Source organism: Malaclemys terrapin, chromosome 2 (assembly GCF_027887155.1).
Source record: "Malaclemys terrapin pileata isolate rMalTer1 chromosome 2, rMalTer1.hap1, whole genome shotgun sequence".
Classification (NCBI taxonomy): Eukaryota; Metazoa; Chordata; order Testudines; family Emydidae; genus Malaclemys; species Malaclemys terrapin.
In genome coordinates, this window is record NC_071506.1 from 91408695 (window position 1) to 91427883 (window position 19189).

A 19189-nucleotide genomic window follows, 5' to 3' on the forward strand; every position below is an offset into this window, starting at 1 on the left:
ACATGCAGTAATTTGAATGTTAGGATTATTAGGCTTTTTTTTGTAGTTCTGATATTTTATTCAGATAGATTTTAATAATGTTAGGATAAAGACACGTTATATTAACAGGGAGCAGGTTTTGAAGAGACATTTGTATAGTGATCACTGATGAATCATTCTGAAATATCTGAATATACTCCAAAGGTGAGAGGAATAAAAATGAATAGATTGATGATGGTTCACAAAAGGTTATTGATTTTTGTTTCTTCCTGAACAGTGGGTGAATAAACACCAGCATGTTCCAGCTGAAATAAATTGCCTACAGAGGTTGTGGAATCTCCATCACTGGAGATTTTTAAGAGCAAGTGAGATGAACAACTGTCAGGGATGGTCTAGAATCTAGATAATACTTTGTCCTGCCCTGGGGGCAGGGGACTGGACTAGATAACCTATGGAGGTCCCTTCCAGTCCTATGATTCTATGAACTGTTTTAGGACAAACTGTCCTATGTTTTTCAGTTACAGAATTTGACAAATTCTGTAACTGAAATTGTATTTTCAAAATGACATGGTATTCCTAGGATATATTAATTGAGCACTGGCAGTAGGCTAGGCTCTATCTAACCAGGGGTGGGGGCCCCTCATACCATTTTAGTGTCATCCTGATGCTAATTTAAATTTCATCCCAATATTTAGCAGTGGTTTGTAACTCAATTACTCTCCGTGGTATTGGAACACTTTAAAAATTTAATTTACCATATTTTTTTTTTAACACAAGCAAAAGCAAACCCAGCACTTGAGAGGTCATACATAGCTGCAAGGCTTTGCTCTCTATAAGCATGATCAACAGCAATTAGAATGCTAGAGGGTTGCTTAACTCATCTGACTGCAGCCGTGACTCAGTTTCCCTCCATTGATAGAGTGTCCACCCCTTGGAGGGTAAACAAAGACCCAAAACACTCCTTTCATCCTCCCTAAGCCTGTGCTTTCCACCTCAGTTCAGAGATTCAGTTGCCTTTTACTCACCAGCAGTTAAATGGATATTTTCCCCTTGGAGAAAGGGAGTTATAGGGGCTTCCTCCCACATGCCCAGAAAGACCCAGAATAGGATCCCTATACCAAAAAAGTCACAAGTCCACAGTGCTGCTCTGCTCCAAGCCATTTCCTTCACTTGCAATTCACTCCTCCTCAGGGGTGCCAGGTTTATATAATTTTTGGTGGTGCCCAGAACAGGTTCAAGCAGAGCCGTCTCGTCCATAGGACGGACTGAGGCAACCATCCCGGGCCCTGTGCTTTGGGGGGCCCTGTACTTCAGGAGGATGCAGGGTCCAGAGGGACCTGGGGGTCGAGCGGGGGGCTTGGCACCGGCAGCAGCGAGCAACCTGGCCCTTGCCTGCCCCTGCTCTGCCTCCTCCCTGCCCCCATTCCACCCCTCTCCCCAAGTCCCTGCCCTGACTCTTTCCAGCTTCCGCCCCCTCCCCCACGTGATGCCAGGAGCTGGCGGGGGTGGGGGGACACACAGAGTGGAGCAGGGTGGGCTGGGGCCGGGTTGCTCGCTGCTGCCAGTGCCAGGCCCCCAGCTAGTTCCCCAGGCCGCCCTGGACCCTGCGTCCCCCTGAAGCGCGGGGCCACCCAAAGCTTGGTAAGCCCAAACACTGGTGGAGCTAGGCCCACATTCCTAAATATTGGTGGAGCACGGGCACTATGGGCCCATATAACTTGCCACCAATGCCCAGGGTCCTTCTGCATTTGACCTCTGAGCTTCTTCTCCTTGGGCCTAGTCTCAGGCATCTTACCACATAGTCCCTCTCAACAGGGAAGCACTGCCAGTCTTGCCTTGAAAATTCCTGCCTATAAGGTTCTTTCCAGCTCTCTTCTCTTACTAGGGTACAAGGCTTGCCTTTTATACTGCTTTCCCCACTCCGATAGGCCCTGCTACTGCTATCCTATAAACAGAGGAAACCAGAAACAGGTGGAAGATGAGGCCTCAGTTCCTCTTAAACTGTGAGATGGCATAATGGGATTTAAATGGGGTTTAATTGATGTATAAGCCTTGTTGCAGACCCTCTGCACCCTAAGGCTCCAATCTTGCAAACATTTTAATTTTAAGATTTTAACAATTTTAGATTAAGCATGTGCATAATCCCATTGACTTCAATGAGACTATTTACATGCTTAGTTAGAATCATAGGATTAGAAGGGATCGCAAGGGTCATCTAGTCTAACCCCCTGACAAGATGCAGGATTTGTTGTGTCTAAACCATCCAAGACTGATGGCTATCCAGCCTCTTTTTGAAAACCTCCAGTTTTCAACTACATCCTTGGAAGGGGTTTTTCCATCACTGTCGTTAATTCACTTCTTTGAGAGCTGGTAGCTAGATTGACTGAAGAATTCTTCCATTGACCTAGCCATGTCTATGTCGGGAGTTAGGTCAACCTAACTATGGTGCTCACAGCCCTGAGCGATGTAGCTAAGTCAATCTAATTTTAAGTGTAGACCAGGCCTCAGTGAATATTAGTGTAATGCTGCTATTGAAGCAATGCAAAAAAATCGTAATGGAAATCAGTTCTTTTCATGGCAGCATTGTACAACTTGCTCCATTTTTAAAGCATTGTTCCCTGGATGATTAAACCAAACTTACTTTAATCTGGTCTCCATTCAATCTTATGTTTTGAGAAAGTCAAAGGTGCTATCGCCTTCCTAGCTTTGCATGTTATTTATAGTTTAAAGATTTATTTTAGTTTTTATGAAGGATGCTGCTTTAAATATAATAAGCTGCCTGGAGGAAATTCAGGACCAGCTTCACTGGCACGCTGCAGCTACTCTGCACCTCTCCCGTGATGCAAAGCAGCCATAACCAGTTAGTTAAATTGGTTTTATATCTGCCTTGCCTCGCTGGAGCAGTGCAAATCACCTGAAGTGCATCAGTGAATCCAGCTCTCAGTTTCTAGAGTACTGCAGGATGGCTGCTCTTGTGTTTATTTTTTTTTTAATTGTCCAAAGCCAAACTGAACTGACACTTACCGGTGGCATTTCTGTTTGGAAACTTTGAGCAACCTATTTTTGCTTGTTACCTTTTGCTGAAATCATTCTGATTCTTTTGTTTTAAGGCAGTAACATTAGTAGATAGTGACACAACTGGGGGAGGCGGGGCAGTTCATTGTACTCACCAGGGGCTCTTTACATCCCTGCAGCTTGCCACTCGAGATCCCTCTGTGCTACCCTCTCATCACCTTCTATTTCAGGTACTCTCTGCATCTCCCCCAATTCTTCTCCCTGAGGGGTACTGTCAGTGGCGTAGCCAGATGGAACGAACAGGGGGAGCAATCACAAAAAAAGGCGCCACCTGCTGTGGCACTTTTACTCACGCGGCAGTGCTTTTACTGATGGGGCGGCGCTCCTGGTCTTTGGTGGCACTTCAGCGGTGGGTCCTTCACTCGCTCCATGGGTCTTCGGTGGCATTTCGGCGGCGCATCCTTCAGTGCTGCCGAACACACCCAGAGCGAGTGAAGGTCCCGCCACCGAAGTGCCGCCGAAGACCAAGAGCGCCGCTGGGTGAGTAAAAATTTAAAAAGCGCCAAGAAATTGAGCGCCACTTGTGCTCAGTGGGAGAGCGGTCGCTGCCCTGCTCCTCCCCTACCTACACTAGTGGGTACTGTGGCTGTCTGTAGTTTGTGTTTGGGGGTTACTTGCTGTGTGCTGAGCTTGTGTTTGTCTGTCTGTCTGTTTGTTTGAAGGACCATATGCTGTGGCCGGCCATTGGAAGCTGTGAGATTCTAAACAAGGTTTGAAATCTAGAAGCCTCTGTTCATTGGCTGAGCCTTCATCAGGGGCGGGGCTATCAGGAAGGCCAGGGCTTTATAAAGCAGTGAGCAAGCGACCAGAGAGCTTTGTGGACAAGGGCCGCTAACAGGGAGTTTCGAGAGGGAGTTTGGGAAGGGGGCGAGGTACACTTGCCATTCTTTAAAACCTTTAAACTAACCTATAATCAAAACTTCTTGATTTAAACAAAAACCCTATCATTAACCTAGGTAGCTGTAGCAGAGAATGCAGGCAGAAGCCCAGCAGCAGAGAGGGGGCTATCCTGTTTATTGCACTCAGTGTAGAATGTATGATTACCTGCTCTGTGGGTGGGTGGTGTATATGTGCTTTTGGTGCAAGGAGCTCCTGGCCCTCAGAGACCGCGTACTGGCTTTGGAGGCCAGGGTGGCGGAACTGGATGAACTAAGGGAGGCAGAGAGGTATGTTGATGAGGCTTTCTGGGACACTGTAGATTTGTCCCACCTCTGATCAGACAGCCCCTGCGTTGTTAAGGAGGATGAAAGGCTCAGGGAAGGAGTGCAGTCAATGGGAGCAAAGGGAAACCTCCCCATAGTTGGGACCCTCCTTCCAGATGATGTTGGGGTATCCTCTCACACTGAGGTTACCTCTCGGGGGAGGGAAGTCCAGTCATTAGGAAAAGGCAGGTGTTAGTAATGGGAGATTTGATCATTAGAAACATAGATAGCTGGGTTTGTGATGACGCAGGAGAAGCGTATGGCTTGCGGTGACTTGCCTGCCTGGTGTGAAGGTTACGGATCTCTCGAGGCATCTAGATAGACTTATGTGTAGTGCTGGGGAGGAGCCGGTGGTCGTGGTACATGTAGGTACCAATGACATAGGGAAAGATAGGAGAGATGTCCTGGAGGCCAAATTGAGGCTGCCAGGAAAGAGACTGAAATCCAGGACCTCTATGGTAGCATTCTCAGAAATGCTTCCAGTTCCATGCGCAGGGCCAGGTAGGCAGGCAGAACTTCAGAGTCTCAATGCATGGATGAGACGACGATGTAAAGAGGAGGGGTTTAGATTTATTAGGCACTGGGGAAACTTTTGGTATAGGGGGAGCCTATACAGGAGAGATGGGCTCCACCTAAACCAAAGTGAATCCAGACTGCTGGCACTTAACATTAAAAAGGTTGAAGAGCAGTTTTTAAACTAAGAGATAGGGGAAAGCCAATTGCTTTAGAGAAGCATGTGGATTGGACAGAGACTTCTCTTAGAGGAGAGTCTAATGATAGAGATTCTCTAGGTTTTGGTCAGGAGGAGCGGCTGGAAGAGAATAAAGTATGGGCCAGATCAGATGAGAAACATTCACATAAAAAAGAATCTGACACATCAGAAAAGGGCAGACAAATAAACAGTGACAAGTTTTTTAAGTGCTTGTACGCAAATGCTAGAAGTCTAAATAATAAGATGGGTGAACTAGAGTGCCTCATGTTAAAGGAGGATGTTGATATAATGGGCATCATAGAAACCTGGTGGAGTGGGGACAATCAATGGGACACAGTCATTCCGGGGTACAAAATATATCGCAAGTACAGAACAGGTCGTGTCAGGGAGAGGGAGGAAGGGGCAGTGAAAGAAAATGTAGAATCAAATGAAGTAAAAATCTTAAATGAATCCACATGTTCCATAGAATCTCTATGGATAGTAATTCCATGCTCTAATAAGAATATAACAGTAGGGATCTATTATCGACCACCTGACCAGGACAGTGATAGTGACGATGAAATGCTAAGGGAGATTAGAGAGGCTATCAAAATAACAAACTCAATAATAGTGCGGGATTTCAATTATCCCCATATTTATGGGGAACATGTCACCTCAGGACAAAATGCAGAGACAAAATTTCTCGATACTTTAAATGACTGCTTCCAGGGCCGGCTCCAGGCACCAGCCCACCAAGCTTGTGCTTGGGGCGGCACCTGGAGTGGGGAGGCCCGGCCCGGCGTGGTGCTCCGGCGCCGGCTGCCGGGGAGAGCGGAGCCGCAGTGGGCTCGCCGCCCTCCCCCGGCACTCTGGCCGCCAGGGAGAGCAGGGCCACGACTTGGCTCGCCGCCCTCCCCCTGGTGCTCTGGCCGCCGGGGAGAGCGGAGCCCCGGCTGGGCTTGCCGCCCTCCTCCCGGCACTCTGGCTGCCGGGGAGAACGGAGCCCCGGCCGGGCTTGCCTCCCTCCTCCTGGGGCTGTGATAAAGATGGCAGGGATTCTGCAATCCCCATCTCCCCCAGATCAGTAGGATTCTAATCACTGATGCCTAGAACATTACTTGAAATTTTGGAATTGAGCAGATGTGGCATTCAAAAGGTATTGTGTTACATCCAGAGAAATGCTGTTGAGTGCCAGCTCAGCCAATTAGGAGTGAATGGAATGATGCAAGTTAAAAGAGAGATCCAGATATTGGAATTTAGGAATTGGGTTTTAGTACTGGACATTGGGGAGCTGAATATGAAATTACATTGATGGTAACAGTAAGTACATTACATAATTACGCTTGGAGGTTTATCCTATTGGTGTCTGACTCGCATTGTTGAGTAACTCAGAAAATCAGCTCTTGAAATTCTGTTCACACATATGGAGTAACCAGTTCTGAAAGCTGAAAGGGGTGATGCATTGTGCCATGTGCTGGAGTTCAAGATCTTTATGTTCGATCAATATTTTGAGGGGAGTCGGGGACAAAGATGCCTTTAGGAAGCTGCCTTGACTGAATGTTCTCCAGATTGGTACCACAAGTCATCCTCCTTGAATGAGGAACTCACAAGAGTTTTGTGTTCTATAAAAGTGACACTTCAACAGAAACAATGTCAAAGCACTGTTGAATAATGAATACGTAACATCTTGATGGATGGCTATCTACTAATTATTTCAGAGCAGGAGGCCTTGCAGTACAGACACCAGCTTATCAGGGTGAAGTCATTGTCTGAATTTATAGCACCTGAAGGGCAACTGTTCAATACTGACTCAAAAATATGTTTTTAAAGAGTATTATTTTTATTAAAGTGTAGGTGAATAGTAGTGAAGCAATCACTTCCTAGAGTCTTGTCAACTAAAATAGCAAGCAGAGAATCCACTGGCTTTCTAACATTAATCACTAAACTTGTGAATATAACCCCAATGCAGCAATAACTATTAAAATATTAATTAGGTTTCATGTTAAATTGGTGATTTCAAACTCTCTTCTTTATTTTTTTTTTCCTGTAAGTTAAGTGTAGGTGACTTATACAGAGGACCTGGTCCAAGATTTTTTCAAAAACAGGAATCTAAAGTTAGGCTCTTAAATCAATATTTTGGCACCTAAATAAGTGGCCTGATTTTCAAAAGTGGTGAAGTAAATAGCAGCTGAAGATACTCAGCACTTTTGAAAATCAGGCTACTTATTTAGGTGCCAAAATATTGATTTAGAAGCCTAAACTGAAGCACTTCTATTTGAAAATCTTGGGTCTGTAATGGATCACAAGTAAATTACACTAGATTGCTTGTGTGTTTTTTCCTTCCAGTTTGTAAACTGTAGCCTGCCCATTTTGAGGATGAAATAGAACTACTTATCCAGGTCCACCATTTGGGTAGCCATAGCTTGCTGACTGTTCCAAGGAGGATGTTCCCCACTCTTTGCCTTTCGCTATAGATTTTGATCTGGTTCATCTCACTACAGTTATATATTCTGTCCCCGTATATAAAGTTAAACACAAACAAAAAACAGTGGCTGAGCTCTTTTTAGTTTGTTATTAAATATTGTTTGTATCTGATAGCATCCAAGATATGCTGGGTGACTTCCCAACAAAGACAAGGCATAATCCTAAATCTCACGCTGTTTACACTCTAAAGGCAGGCAGACAGACAAAAAGACTGTTGTTGGGGGTCTATGTTCAACATCTAAACAGAGTGGTCAAAGTGGTATTTGGTTACATCTTGGGCTCGATGCTCTATATCAGAATGACAAAAGTGGGGGTACAAGAGGGAGTTAAACATAGTGGGTGTGTGCGTGCGCGTATGCGTGCAGATATGCCAACTCTTATGAATTAATCGCAAGAGATGCGATTTCTAAGTAAAATTAAGCCTGACTCATGATGTCGCTGAAAAAAAAAATCCTGATATTTGAGAGTTCTGGCCCGAGATCATGAATCAGGCTTATCAATTTTACTTAGAAATCACTGTCAGTCAGCTGCCCAGAGCTGACAGTGGGAGCCACAGCCAGCCAGGGATGACACCAGGAGCCCATCCTCACAGGGAGGGAAAGAAAGAAAATAAATAATTTAAGAAATAATACAAGCTTCACTGTTTACATTTTTACATAGTGTTTTTCTTGTCAGGACTTTTTCTTTTTTTAATTTTACTTTTATTGTTTTTATATAAAATATAAACACAACAAAACAAAACATATATAAATATATACAAGATGGAAATAGCATATAAATAACAAAATTTAATATTTCTTATTTGCAAAACCAGAAAAAACAAAAATACAAACAACCTCAGCTCTGAACCCATATAGGTCATGCAGGGCATTAATTATTAAAGTCACTAAATAGATAAATAAGTGGGAACATAATCTATGAGTATCAGGGACTAATATATACTAAACTGCAAAAGTATGCAATAGTCATGTGTGACCAGACATCCTCATATTTTTTCCCAAGCACTTCTATTTAGACAGTCATTTTTTCCATTAATGCAGTAGTGGAGAGCTCACTAAGCCAGTTTGCATATGAGAGAGGAATTGCAGATTTCCATTTTCTCAAAATAACTCTTTTGGCCACTAAAATAGTTACTGCAATCCACTTCTTAATGTTAACTGGTAATAGCAACTCACCCAGCACCCCTAAGATACACAAGCTTGGAGAAGAAAAGATAGCAACACAAAGTTTTTGAGAGAGAGTATAGAGGATGTGTGAAAAGTTGGCATGTGGCTATTTGCATCTTCACTTCCTGCCTGGAACCCTGCCTTTTGTCCATCTTCCCAGCATTCATTTAGGCTATGATGATGAACTGAGCCAAATAAGCCTCTTTTAGGGAACTTTTCCCTTTCTCAAATAATACAAAAGCCTACTATTTATGAGAGGAATCCCACCTATTCTTTCTGGGCCTGCGTGGGTTATAAACAGGTTTGATACTGTAAATGTCCTGTATTACACAGGTTTTATGGCTGATCTGATTCCCCATCCAGGAAGAATGGATGGGGAATCACTTCCACTGTGGTCTGTGATTCTTTGAATTCCTGCTCCAGATGATTTTTTAGCTCCTTAAGTTCTTGCTGCAGTTCATCATTGTTAGCAAGTTCCAAGTTGGCCAAAGCTTTCTTGGTCACCATTATTTCCTGGTCCAAGGTAGTTAGGTTGCTAGTCATCTCACTAATCCAGTTTACCAGTCCAAATAGAGGGTTTTGTGGTTGGGCTTCCAAATTTGCCTAGATGCTTTTTGGCTGCTGCCACAACAATAATGTTATCTCTGACTGCAGGTCAACTCTCAGTCACTTCCAGGAAACCTCCAGATATTTCCTTAATTCCTTTTGTGAAATCTCCAGCTTTTGTTTAATTCTTGTTTTTGGTCTTGTTTTAATTCCATTTGGTCAACTTTGATTTCTATGAGCACCTCTCATTTGTTCCAGTTTACTTCACCCGGAATATTAGCTCACAATTTCCCTCCATAGGGACTTTATCCCACTACTGGCACCAGAGTTACCCCTTTAGCTCAAGCAGTTAGCCAATATTTGGGGCCTTGCTGAGTTTCTCCTATTAGGAGGAGAAATTGATTACACAAATCACTTATTTCTTTGGTGCAGTCTTGTTTATTTATAAAGAATGCACATGAAGTCCAGTTAGCCTGAAAGAAGAGTGATTAGTACACCTATCAGCTTTAACCAGACTGCAATTGATGGCAGCCGTTAACACCCTCCAGAATAACAGTATTATAGTGATGTGACTGTGACACTATACTTCAGTTAACAATTTAATAACACATGTAATCTTAATCCCTGTTTCCAATTACTATAAAACTTTGTCTAAAAATGTCTTTTGGATCAAAAATATCTCCTGCTTGGCATCAGCCTCCTAATGACATTTTTGACACTTTAAAAAAAAAAACTTGCTTGTCTCTTTTGAAATTAGCTATATATAAAAACAAGAAAATCAAACCAGCCAACACCCAGCCATATCTGTGTGTATTGGTTCACAATAAATATTTTCTTATTCTGAAAACATAATAATAAAGCAGTTTAGAAAAAAATGTAAAGCTAATTTCCTAATTAGTTCACCAGAAGAGTTTTATAGTATTTTCTCCTTGAATTGAAAGCACTGATACAATATTCAGTGGCCTAAACTCTGTGGTGCATCTCTATGTACTGTAAAGGAGTCACTGCAGGGTTGAATTCAGCCTAGTACATTTTCTCAGTTAAGCAGTTGGTTAAGATTTTAATTACTTTTAAGATGGAACACAGGCTCTCCATTCCCATGATCAGCCCTTCTGCACCTGCTGCAGGCTGAATTCATAGTTCTACTGAGGTCAATGGGACTACCCAAAGTGTATTAAGTTAAGAATATGCATACCCTTTTTGTAGAATTCTGGTCTTAGTTAGTGTCTATAATTCTGAACATCATTCTTACCAGTATTATGCACGGCACTGTAGGCTTAATTTTACAAACATTTTTCAAATTTGGTATTCACTAATTCCAGTCTGACCTGGTGCAACAGAACATCTTCTTCAATGTACTCCGTAATTCTGGACTTCGGAACGCATAAATCATAGGGTCAATGATGCCATTGCACAAGATGAGTGTAGCATTCACATGGAAAATGGACATGTAACAAGCACAGTAAGGGTTAAGTGGGCAAAACTTCATGAGGAGGATGTGAAGAAGAAAGGGTCCCCAACAGCAAAGGAAAACACCAAATAAAATAGTTAATGTAATAGCTCCTTTCAAGTTAACTCTCTGGGGAACTGCACTGGTAGGCAGTGAAGCAATCTTTTTGGCATGAGTTCGTGCAAGCAGGAACATGTGGATATAGAGGCATAATATAAAAATTAACATAAAAGGAAACAGAATAGTGAAGGAAATGACTGTAGCTGTTTCATGGGAGAAGATGGTCATAGCAATGCCACTCCCCGCACAGAATGCCCAAATTACTGCCAGGATGATTAAAGCACGATTCAGTGTCATGATGTTATGATACTGTAATGCAAAAAATATAGTTATGTATCGGTCAGCTGCAATGGCTAACAAGCTGAAAACTGACCCCAGCAAAGACAGAACAAATAAAGAATCCATGACATCATCTATCTTGGTCTCTAAGTCTCCACGAGGTGTCAGATACCCCATTTTGCCTAAGATGATCAAGATGTTCTCCAAAGTTTTGTACAGACTGACCAACATATCCGAAACTGATAAACTGCAGATAAACAAGTACATGGGCAAGTGGAGATTCTTATTCTTGATCACAGCTATAAGGACAAGTAGGTTCTCCAGTATTCCAGCAATGGCAATTGTGAAAAAGACTTCTTCTGGTACTACAACCTGGGTGCAGTCACTGTTCATGGAGAGATTGCTGATATTTTCAAATGAAGGAATGTGTGTCTGCCCTAGGAGTCTCATTATTTGAGAAACACTATCAGGCCTCATTTCTTCTGCTTGTAGAAAAATATGTGATTACTCAGGCGTGACTTCATTGAGAAACCGACCTGTCATTTGGATAATCTTTTCTGTGGTGAAGCCTTTCTGGTTCTATCTTGAGCAATTGTAAGACTTAAGCGAGACGTATTCAGCCACCTATGATAAAATATATAGAAAAGTAAGTGAGAGGAAAATTAATACATCTCTGTGACAAAATTAGATATTTTGAAGTTCAACCTATGAATTTACTGTGATGGAATGAATGTTTTTCATCAGTAAACTGGTTTGGCTAAAGTAAGAGTTGTCCTAAGCATCAGCTCAAACCTCAAAGGAAAATGAAATGTTAACTCCTTTCAAGGCTGAATAAAGATAAGTATATTCCCCTTCTTATTTGGCCTCCTACATTTGCTGAAATCGATCCCAGACTCCCTGAATATCTGGCAATGTTCACTTGCCTAGCTGCTTACTTTGAATAATTTTGGTACTTCTCACAAGATTGACAATATTACATGAAACAAACTAGATAAATGCCAACTGAAGCTGATGTGTAGGGCAACAGCATATTTACCTTGTTTTGAGGCGATGCGTGGGGAGGCATGTGGGGACACGTGCCCCTCACCCCCCAGATTTGCTGCCTGGCTTGTATTGAGCATGCTCACACAGACTGAGCATGCTCAGTAACAATGCTGAAGCCAGCTGCCCTCACTCTGCCCCACCACTGTCAGCAGGCATGGGTCATCTCTGCTTGTTCATATATATAACATATGAAAACTTGTAAATATTTTTCATAGGTACATTAGAGATTATTTTGCTGGAGGAGCTGTCTGAGGCCACTTTTCAAGTAAATCGAAATGTTCTTCTGATTTGGCAAACATAACAGTAATTTAGGTTCAGATCCAAAGGAAATTCTTGAACAAATTTTACAGCCCAGCCCAAATACTGTACAATTTGTTCAAGAATTTCCTTTGGATCTCAATCTAAATTACTGTTATGTTTGCCAAATCAGAGGAACATTTTGAAAAGCTGAAAGCCTTGCTTCAGTGTACTTGATGCTCTTTTTTTATTATGACCTCAATCCAACCCCCAGTAAAGTCAACAGGAATCTTTCCATTGACTTTAAGGGGAATTGGATCAAGCTCTGTATGCCCTTAGCTAGGGTTACCAGGGCAACTATGAAAAAAACAGGATCGGGGGATGGGGGGGGGGGGTAATAGGCGCCTAAATAGGCCCCAAAAATAGGACTGTCCCTTTAAAAATGGGACATCTGGTCACCCTACTTGTAGCTATTCATTTAGATATAAATTGGTGGATTACTTTGTCCTTGGGACAATAGGACCTAGATCTTTCTGTCATTATTATGCCCCCAATTACAGAATACATTTACTGTTGCTATTCAGAATGCCCACTTTCAGTTCATAATTAAAACCAGCAGAAGAAAGATTTTTAAGCTATATAAATCTGGGATCACACCTCTTCATATGCCTAACCAACATAGCTATACGAACAGAAGTCTGTAGTGTAGATATAGCCTTAGTTTTAAGGGGGCACACATAAAAGCCTTGTTTATGCTATACTCTCCCTCCCACTGCAAACCTCCTGTTATTGACAACGGATGTCAGCAATAAGTGCAGCTGAATTTGTGCTTGATATGGTTTAGCCACAATATAGACAATTGTGTTCAGCCCCATTTCAGTAGCCAATGGCTTTGACCACAGTTCACCACTGTTCAGTCACTGAGTTCTCTGCTGCTGAGATTGTTAGCAAAGTTGTAAGTTGTGGTCATGGCTTTTGATAGCCATCAGGAACTGGACTAACACCTCCAATTCACTTCACGTAGGTTTAAAAGAATATGTTCAGGAGAATGCCCGTGTTTATTTGAAAGGCTCTGATGTGGAGTAAATGAGTTACATTATATGGCAGAAATGCTCTGCATCTAACTGAAAATTCTCTATTATAAATAAAGCATGGTACTTCAGGAAGTAATTAATAATGAAAATGGGAGATTTAGCTTTGTCTGTAAATTGACAGGGATTTTTCCAGAGACAAGGCTGGTGAGGTAATATCTTTTATTGGACCAAACTTCTGTTGGTGAGAAAGACAAGCTTTCCATCTCTCTGAGCTACTGCCACAGGGAAGCTTTAGGATTTATAAAGCTAGCAGTCAATTTCAGAACAATTTTATTTTGATATTTGATTCATTTAATAAAAACAGATAAAACTGTAGTTCAATGGGATTTAGGCAAAGTACCTCCCACAGGGAAAAATGCATTTATTAAATCAATGTTTTTTCATATATGGTTTCATTACAAAATCTTTTTGTTCCCATACTCAGCAGATACCACTGAGCTTATTTCGCCTGACCTTCTAGTAAGTAAGGCATCATATTCACACAAATCAACGGCATATTAAAAAGTAGTGGATGCTGTTAAACCCTGGGCGGCAAGAACAAATTGTGTACATTCAATGGCTAGAAGCAGCTATTAATTTTAATAGAATTGGAGGGTGCCTTATAACAGTCAATAAAACATGGCTGTACAAGTGTTGCTTCACTGGAAATATGATGAACTGGATGTCTACAAAAGTTAATTTGGGGAGTGGGAAAAATGCAAAATAAAAAACAGAATTTCATATTTCTTCTTCTGAATACTTTTTTTCCAATTTTTTTCTTAATTAAAAATAATTGTAACCCAAACAATGACATGTGCGAGGGTTATGCCACTTACTGAACCTTAAATGATATGGGAACAGGCCTGTTTGCCATTGTCCTGAAGTTTTCTGTTCTTTAGAGATTGTGGAGAAAAAAGCCCCTTGTAAAGCAGGTTCTCAAACTTTTCCTAGAGTGGACCGCATCTTAATGGAGCTAGTGTCTGATGGACCAAACTCTCCCCTCTAGTGAGCATCCCATGGACCACCATTACTACTTGCAATCACATAACTTTCTGATGTAAGTACAGTAATCGATAACAGAAGGGCTTATGGTCTAAATAAACAAGACAGACACAGGCCAGGGGAGGGGCTATAACACACAAGCGGAGCAAACAATGTGATGGCAGCAAACCTCACATTAGTGCTGCAATTTTTTGGGGGGTGGGTTTACTTAGGAGTGGATCAGGTCATTGGAATGAAAAGGGAAGGGCAGGAAGTTGAAGGGGACGGGGCAAGGGAGAACAAAGTAAGAGGAGCAAGTGTGGAATGAAGCTGAGGTGAAGAGACGGTGAGGGAATGGGAGGATAGTGGCAACAGGACAGAGAAATTCCAGTCAAAACTGTAGGAAGTTCTATGAATGTCCCAGCATCCCTGCTTTGGTTGCTTCTGTCTATGGGCTGGAGGGTCTGGCTGGCACCTCTTTGCAGTTTTTCCCCAAGGCCACATGGGGGGTTGGGGAAGGGAGGCACCGCCTAGGTCCTAATGCCCCCAAAGTATGTATGGGGCATCTCCCCTGCATAGTCCTGGGTCCAGGAGTGGTCCAGGCTGGGCCCTATATTACTTCTTGTCCGTCAGCCCCTGCTTTGGCTACTTCTAAACCTGGTGGCTAGAGTAGCTCCTCTCTGCAGTTTCCTCCCAAGCCGATATGAGGGTAGGATGGGGAGGCAGAGGTGCTAGTGCTCCTCTTTTTCATACCACTTTGGTAGCTTAAGGCACATTTTCACTGTCAAAGGGGCATAAAGGAGCCTTTGCATAACTGAGAATCAGGTCCCAGGACTTGATCCTTTGAGGTACTGATCACTCTGAACTCCTACTGGCCTCAATGGGAATTGAAGGCTCTCAGCACTACACAGGATTGAGCCCTTAAACATAATGCAGGGCTCCCTTTGCGTAAATCCCTGTAGATCTGGCCAGAAATATAATTTTCTGTGCACTACAATTGCACTGAAGAGACGGTAGCACTTGGACGTTTCAGGAGCAAATCAGTTCTGCACTTGAGTTGTTACTGAATAGAGCTTTAGTTCATTAGACTGAAAAAAGAAAAAAGTTATAAATTGGCTCATTTTCCTTTTCTTCTACCTCCAGGTAAGATGTAGTTTCAGCTCTGATCTATAATGCATATAGTGATAAGCCCTTGAGACACACTGAATAAATGGTATTTCTTAAACTTTCATCACTTCTTAGCTTTCTTTGCCATATTTGAATCATTGATATAAAACCTTTGCACTCCAGCCTAGAGAGAGGGCAACTATAATTACTCTCTAAACCCGTGGCGGTACATGATACACTGAGCACTGAATGGGTATTGATTTTTCTTGGGTTCTCTTGGACTGCACAAAATGACTACGATAAACTCATCAATAAGGCAGAAATGGTGGATTTACATCAGGCTTGCAGATTTTGTTTATTTTAGGAAAAATGCCACCTATTAGGCTAGAAAGGTGATAAGTTGCATTTTTAGAGATACTGTGGCATTAGCCTTGTTGGCATTCTAAATGATTAAGTATATCTCCTTGATCCAGAAACCACTGCTCCTGTAAAAGCTTTTATCACTAGAGCAGGTTATGCATCTCCAGCATTTCAGTCCTGAAGCTACTCCATTTAATTCAGTGGCAAAACTCCCATTGACTTTGATGGGAGCAGAATCAGGATCTTCATCATCAAGTCTCATTGGAAGTCTGTTCACTTTATTTTCTACCTCTAAAAATAGCCAGTAGTGGAATAATGACTCCATTCAGAGGTGGTTTTGCAAGCTGGGTTTGATTGGTTACATGTAGCGCTGCTTAAAGCATACTTCAGACTTTTTGTAGATGACAGCCCAACTCCTATGTTTGAGATACATTACTGCGGCTAGGAGAAATACAATATTCACTGCTCCCTTTTATAATAAAATATATTTTACAAAAATTATGGCAAATCACCTTTTCCCTTGTTTCCAGTTTTCCAGTAGCATTTGATTATGTGCCATGCCAGTTAAAAGCACTGTTAAAGGGTTTTTTAAAGATATCAAGCAAGTGAGTAGAGGATTTTCTAATGTATTTTCATCAGCATGTAACTAATTGCATTCTTGAAAGCATAGGGAAAAGGAACTGTAATATTCAGGCAAGTAGCAAGGATGTGAAATTCTCTGCACTGGTTCCCTAATGGTCGTAAAACCTTGTCTTCTGTGTGGGTCAGAACTATGCTAGTCCTGGATGAACGTGAAACTGGGTGAGGAAGAGCACAAGGCATTTTTCCACTGCCTTGCAACTTGTATAGTCACTCACCCCTGTACACAGTGAGTACATGTAGGGAAATTCATTGTTGTGCTTGTGCATGGAAAAAAGCAGGGCAGCCTTGCACCTCCTTTATTCAGTGGTATTGGGGTCTTTCTCAGCTGTCCCCCAGCCGTGGCAGGCCAGGTCAGCCCTCAAAGCTGCCCCAATTTGCTTTCTGTGGCAGTGATCCTTGTGGAAGATGTTTATGAATTACTTCAGCCATTTTGGTTTCCATGGAATTACTCACAGTACTGTGTAATTTATATATTTCAGACATTTTATATGTGCCAACCTCTCTATGGCAGATGTTCATCTCTGTTGAACAGAGCACCATACAGATGTTTTACTGACTACAGGTGACATGTTTAACAACAATAAGCTCCAGAAGTATTGGAAGAGTTTTTAGCTAAGAATCTGGACAAAATGAAGGACTTGCAAAGTATACAGCTAAAGAAAATATTAAAAAAAAAAAAGTACACATGCATCCACACAAACCCTGCTGCCTTCTTATCTTCATAGAATATCAACTTTGAAATACCCCAAGTAAACATATTCTGTTTCTTCAATAAAGTGAATAAACTCTGCCCAAAGAGACCCCAGTCTCTTAATTACAAAGTTTATAAATGTTCAATGTACCATTGATTTCAGTCAGCAAACAATGAATAAATGCACTAAGGCAGCTAGACTCTCTAGGGCTGTGTGTGCAGAGGCACCTTGAAGCCAGCCCCAAAACATCCCACATCATCCCGGAGATCCCTTGTCACATCACAGCCCAGGGCAGTTTTCTCTATATGACACTAGCAAGGCTATACCTAGAACATTACATACAGCTCTGGGCATTTCAATAGTTGCTGAAAACTGCATGGGAATGAAGGAAGAGCAACAAAAATGATTAAGGACAGAGTATTACAGCAGCCATCACTCCATTTCCAAATATAGAGGGTAAAATAACTTCTCTATCCCTATTCAAGATTCCCCTGTTTATGCAACCCAGGATCGCATTAGCAATTTTGGCCACAGAATCACACCAAGGGTATGTCTATACAGCAATGTAAGCCTAGGGCTAGTGGGACTTGAGTCAGCTGACCAGTATCAGGAACCCTGAGCTTGAGCCTCTACACTGCATTTTAACCCTAGGTTAATGCTTTTCTGATCCATGCTCGAACCTAGGCTCTAGCATCCACACTGCAGTGCACAGGGCCCAGTCAAAGTAACCCCATCCCAGAGTGTCTAGCACCCCCATCCCCATCTAATCTGGGAATTGGGCTCTCCACCTCTAGGCTGAGTCCCATGGCAGGAAGATGCCCATGTGCACCTGGTCTGAGGATAATGGGGACATCAGGCTCCAGGGCTGTCAAACTATTACAATTAAACTTTGCAATTCTTCATATTGAAAATGGGATGTTGAATGAAGGTGGTTTCGTTTGGTTGGTTTTTTTATTTATTTTTTCTGTTTGTTTTGAAGTTTGACAAAATGTAGGTTTCAGAGGAAAACCAGTCTCCCCGGCGCCCGCCTGACTACTGCTGGCTGTGGAGCGGTGAAGTGCATTCCCAGGATTTGGGGTGCAGTGTGCTCCAGCACCTCCCAGGGATCCCTTATCCCCGCCCCCACCCCATTCTGGGAGGCAGAGATAAAGGATGCCTGGGATGCTGTGGGATGTTTGGGGGCTGGCTCCCACTCACTGCCTTGATAGTGTGCACTGCCCAGGTGCCTCTGCACACACGGCCTAGAAAGGGTGTGGGGGTGGGGAGAGCCTGGGAGCAAGGGACAGAGAGCAGATCAGGGACTAAGCAGCTGCCATGCAGGGAGAAGGAGCAGCAGAGCTCACAGCTCAGCACGACCAGGGGAGGGTGGCCCCCAACACTATAGCTGTTTGGTCCCGCTGCCCTCTGTCCCCTCTCTAGCCCCCCCCCTTGGGCCTGCATATGCAGGGGCACCGTGGCAGCATACACTATCAGGGCAGCTAGTAGAAGCCAGCCCCAAAACCTCCTTGCAGCCTCCTGTGGTGGCAGCTCCAGCTCTTCCTTGCTGCTGCACAGAGCTTGCCCGGAGCAGGGAGCAAACCTGACAGGCAGGAGGTGGCTCCTAGCCACCAGGATGTTGAGGTCCATGGCAGGCTGATAGGCATATAATTACATGGGTCATCCCATTTACCCTTTAAAAAATTGGCACAAAATTAGCTCTCTTTTACTCTTTTGGAACTTCCCCAGTATTCCAAGACATTTAAAAGCAACATTAACAGTCCAGTGAACTCCTCACCCAGCTCTCTTAAAACTCTTGGATACAAGTTATATTTGTTAGCAAATATTACCCCATTTTCCCCTCCTTCTTGAAAATTAAATTCATTTGCATATTAACTATTCTCCCAGAATCGTAGGATATTAGCAAAGTACATTTGAAGTCTAAGGCCCAGAGTGTTGGTTCTCAAGCTGATCTGTACTCAGGAATTTTTGTGTGATTGAATGTTGGTCTTTATCTAACTGTCCTCAGCATCTCTGGGTCTGTGGGAATATAGAGGTCTAGGAAAAAGACCCCTCAAACTAATATAGATTATCAACAGAAGTATAGTATATACAAGACTGGGTAATTGATAAGGGGTGCCTATG

At 42.7% G+C, this 19189-nt stretch overlaps 1 protein-coding gene and 1 long non-coding RNA gene across 2 annotated transcripts in view; one reads left to right on the plus strand and one right to left on the minus strand.

The window, feature by feature from the left end:
• Window positions 1-17046, plus strand: part of LOC128833082 (uncharacterized) — a 44420-nt gene extending 27374 nt beyond the window's left edge. The window contains exons 4-5 of the long non-coding RNA XR_008444108.1: window positions 14238-14343; window positions 16856-17046. This is a non-coding gene — a long non-coding RNA (uncharacterized LOC128833082). The remainder of the gene's footprint in view (window positions 1-14237; window positions 14344-16855) is intronic.
• MC2R (melanocortin 2 receptor) lies at window positions 10078-11409 on the minus strand. The gene has a single exon (XM_054020986.1). It carries the CDS (start codon window positions 11407-11409, stop codon window positions 10456-10458), a length of 954 nt encoding a protein of 317 aa, XP_053876961.1. The 3' UTR covers window positions 10078-10455.
• Window positions 17047-19189: the final 2143 nt, after the last annotated feature.

Bases quoted from the DNA above. Each gene is read 5' to 3' on its own strand.
- MC2R (XM_054020986.1), bottom strand. From the start codon at position 11,409: ATGAGGCCTGATAGTGTTTCTCAAATAATGAGACTCCTAGGGCAGACA.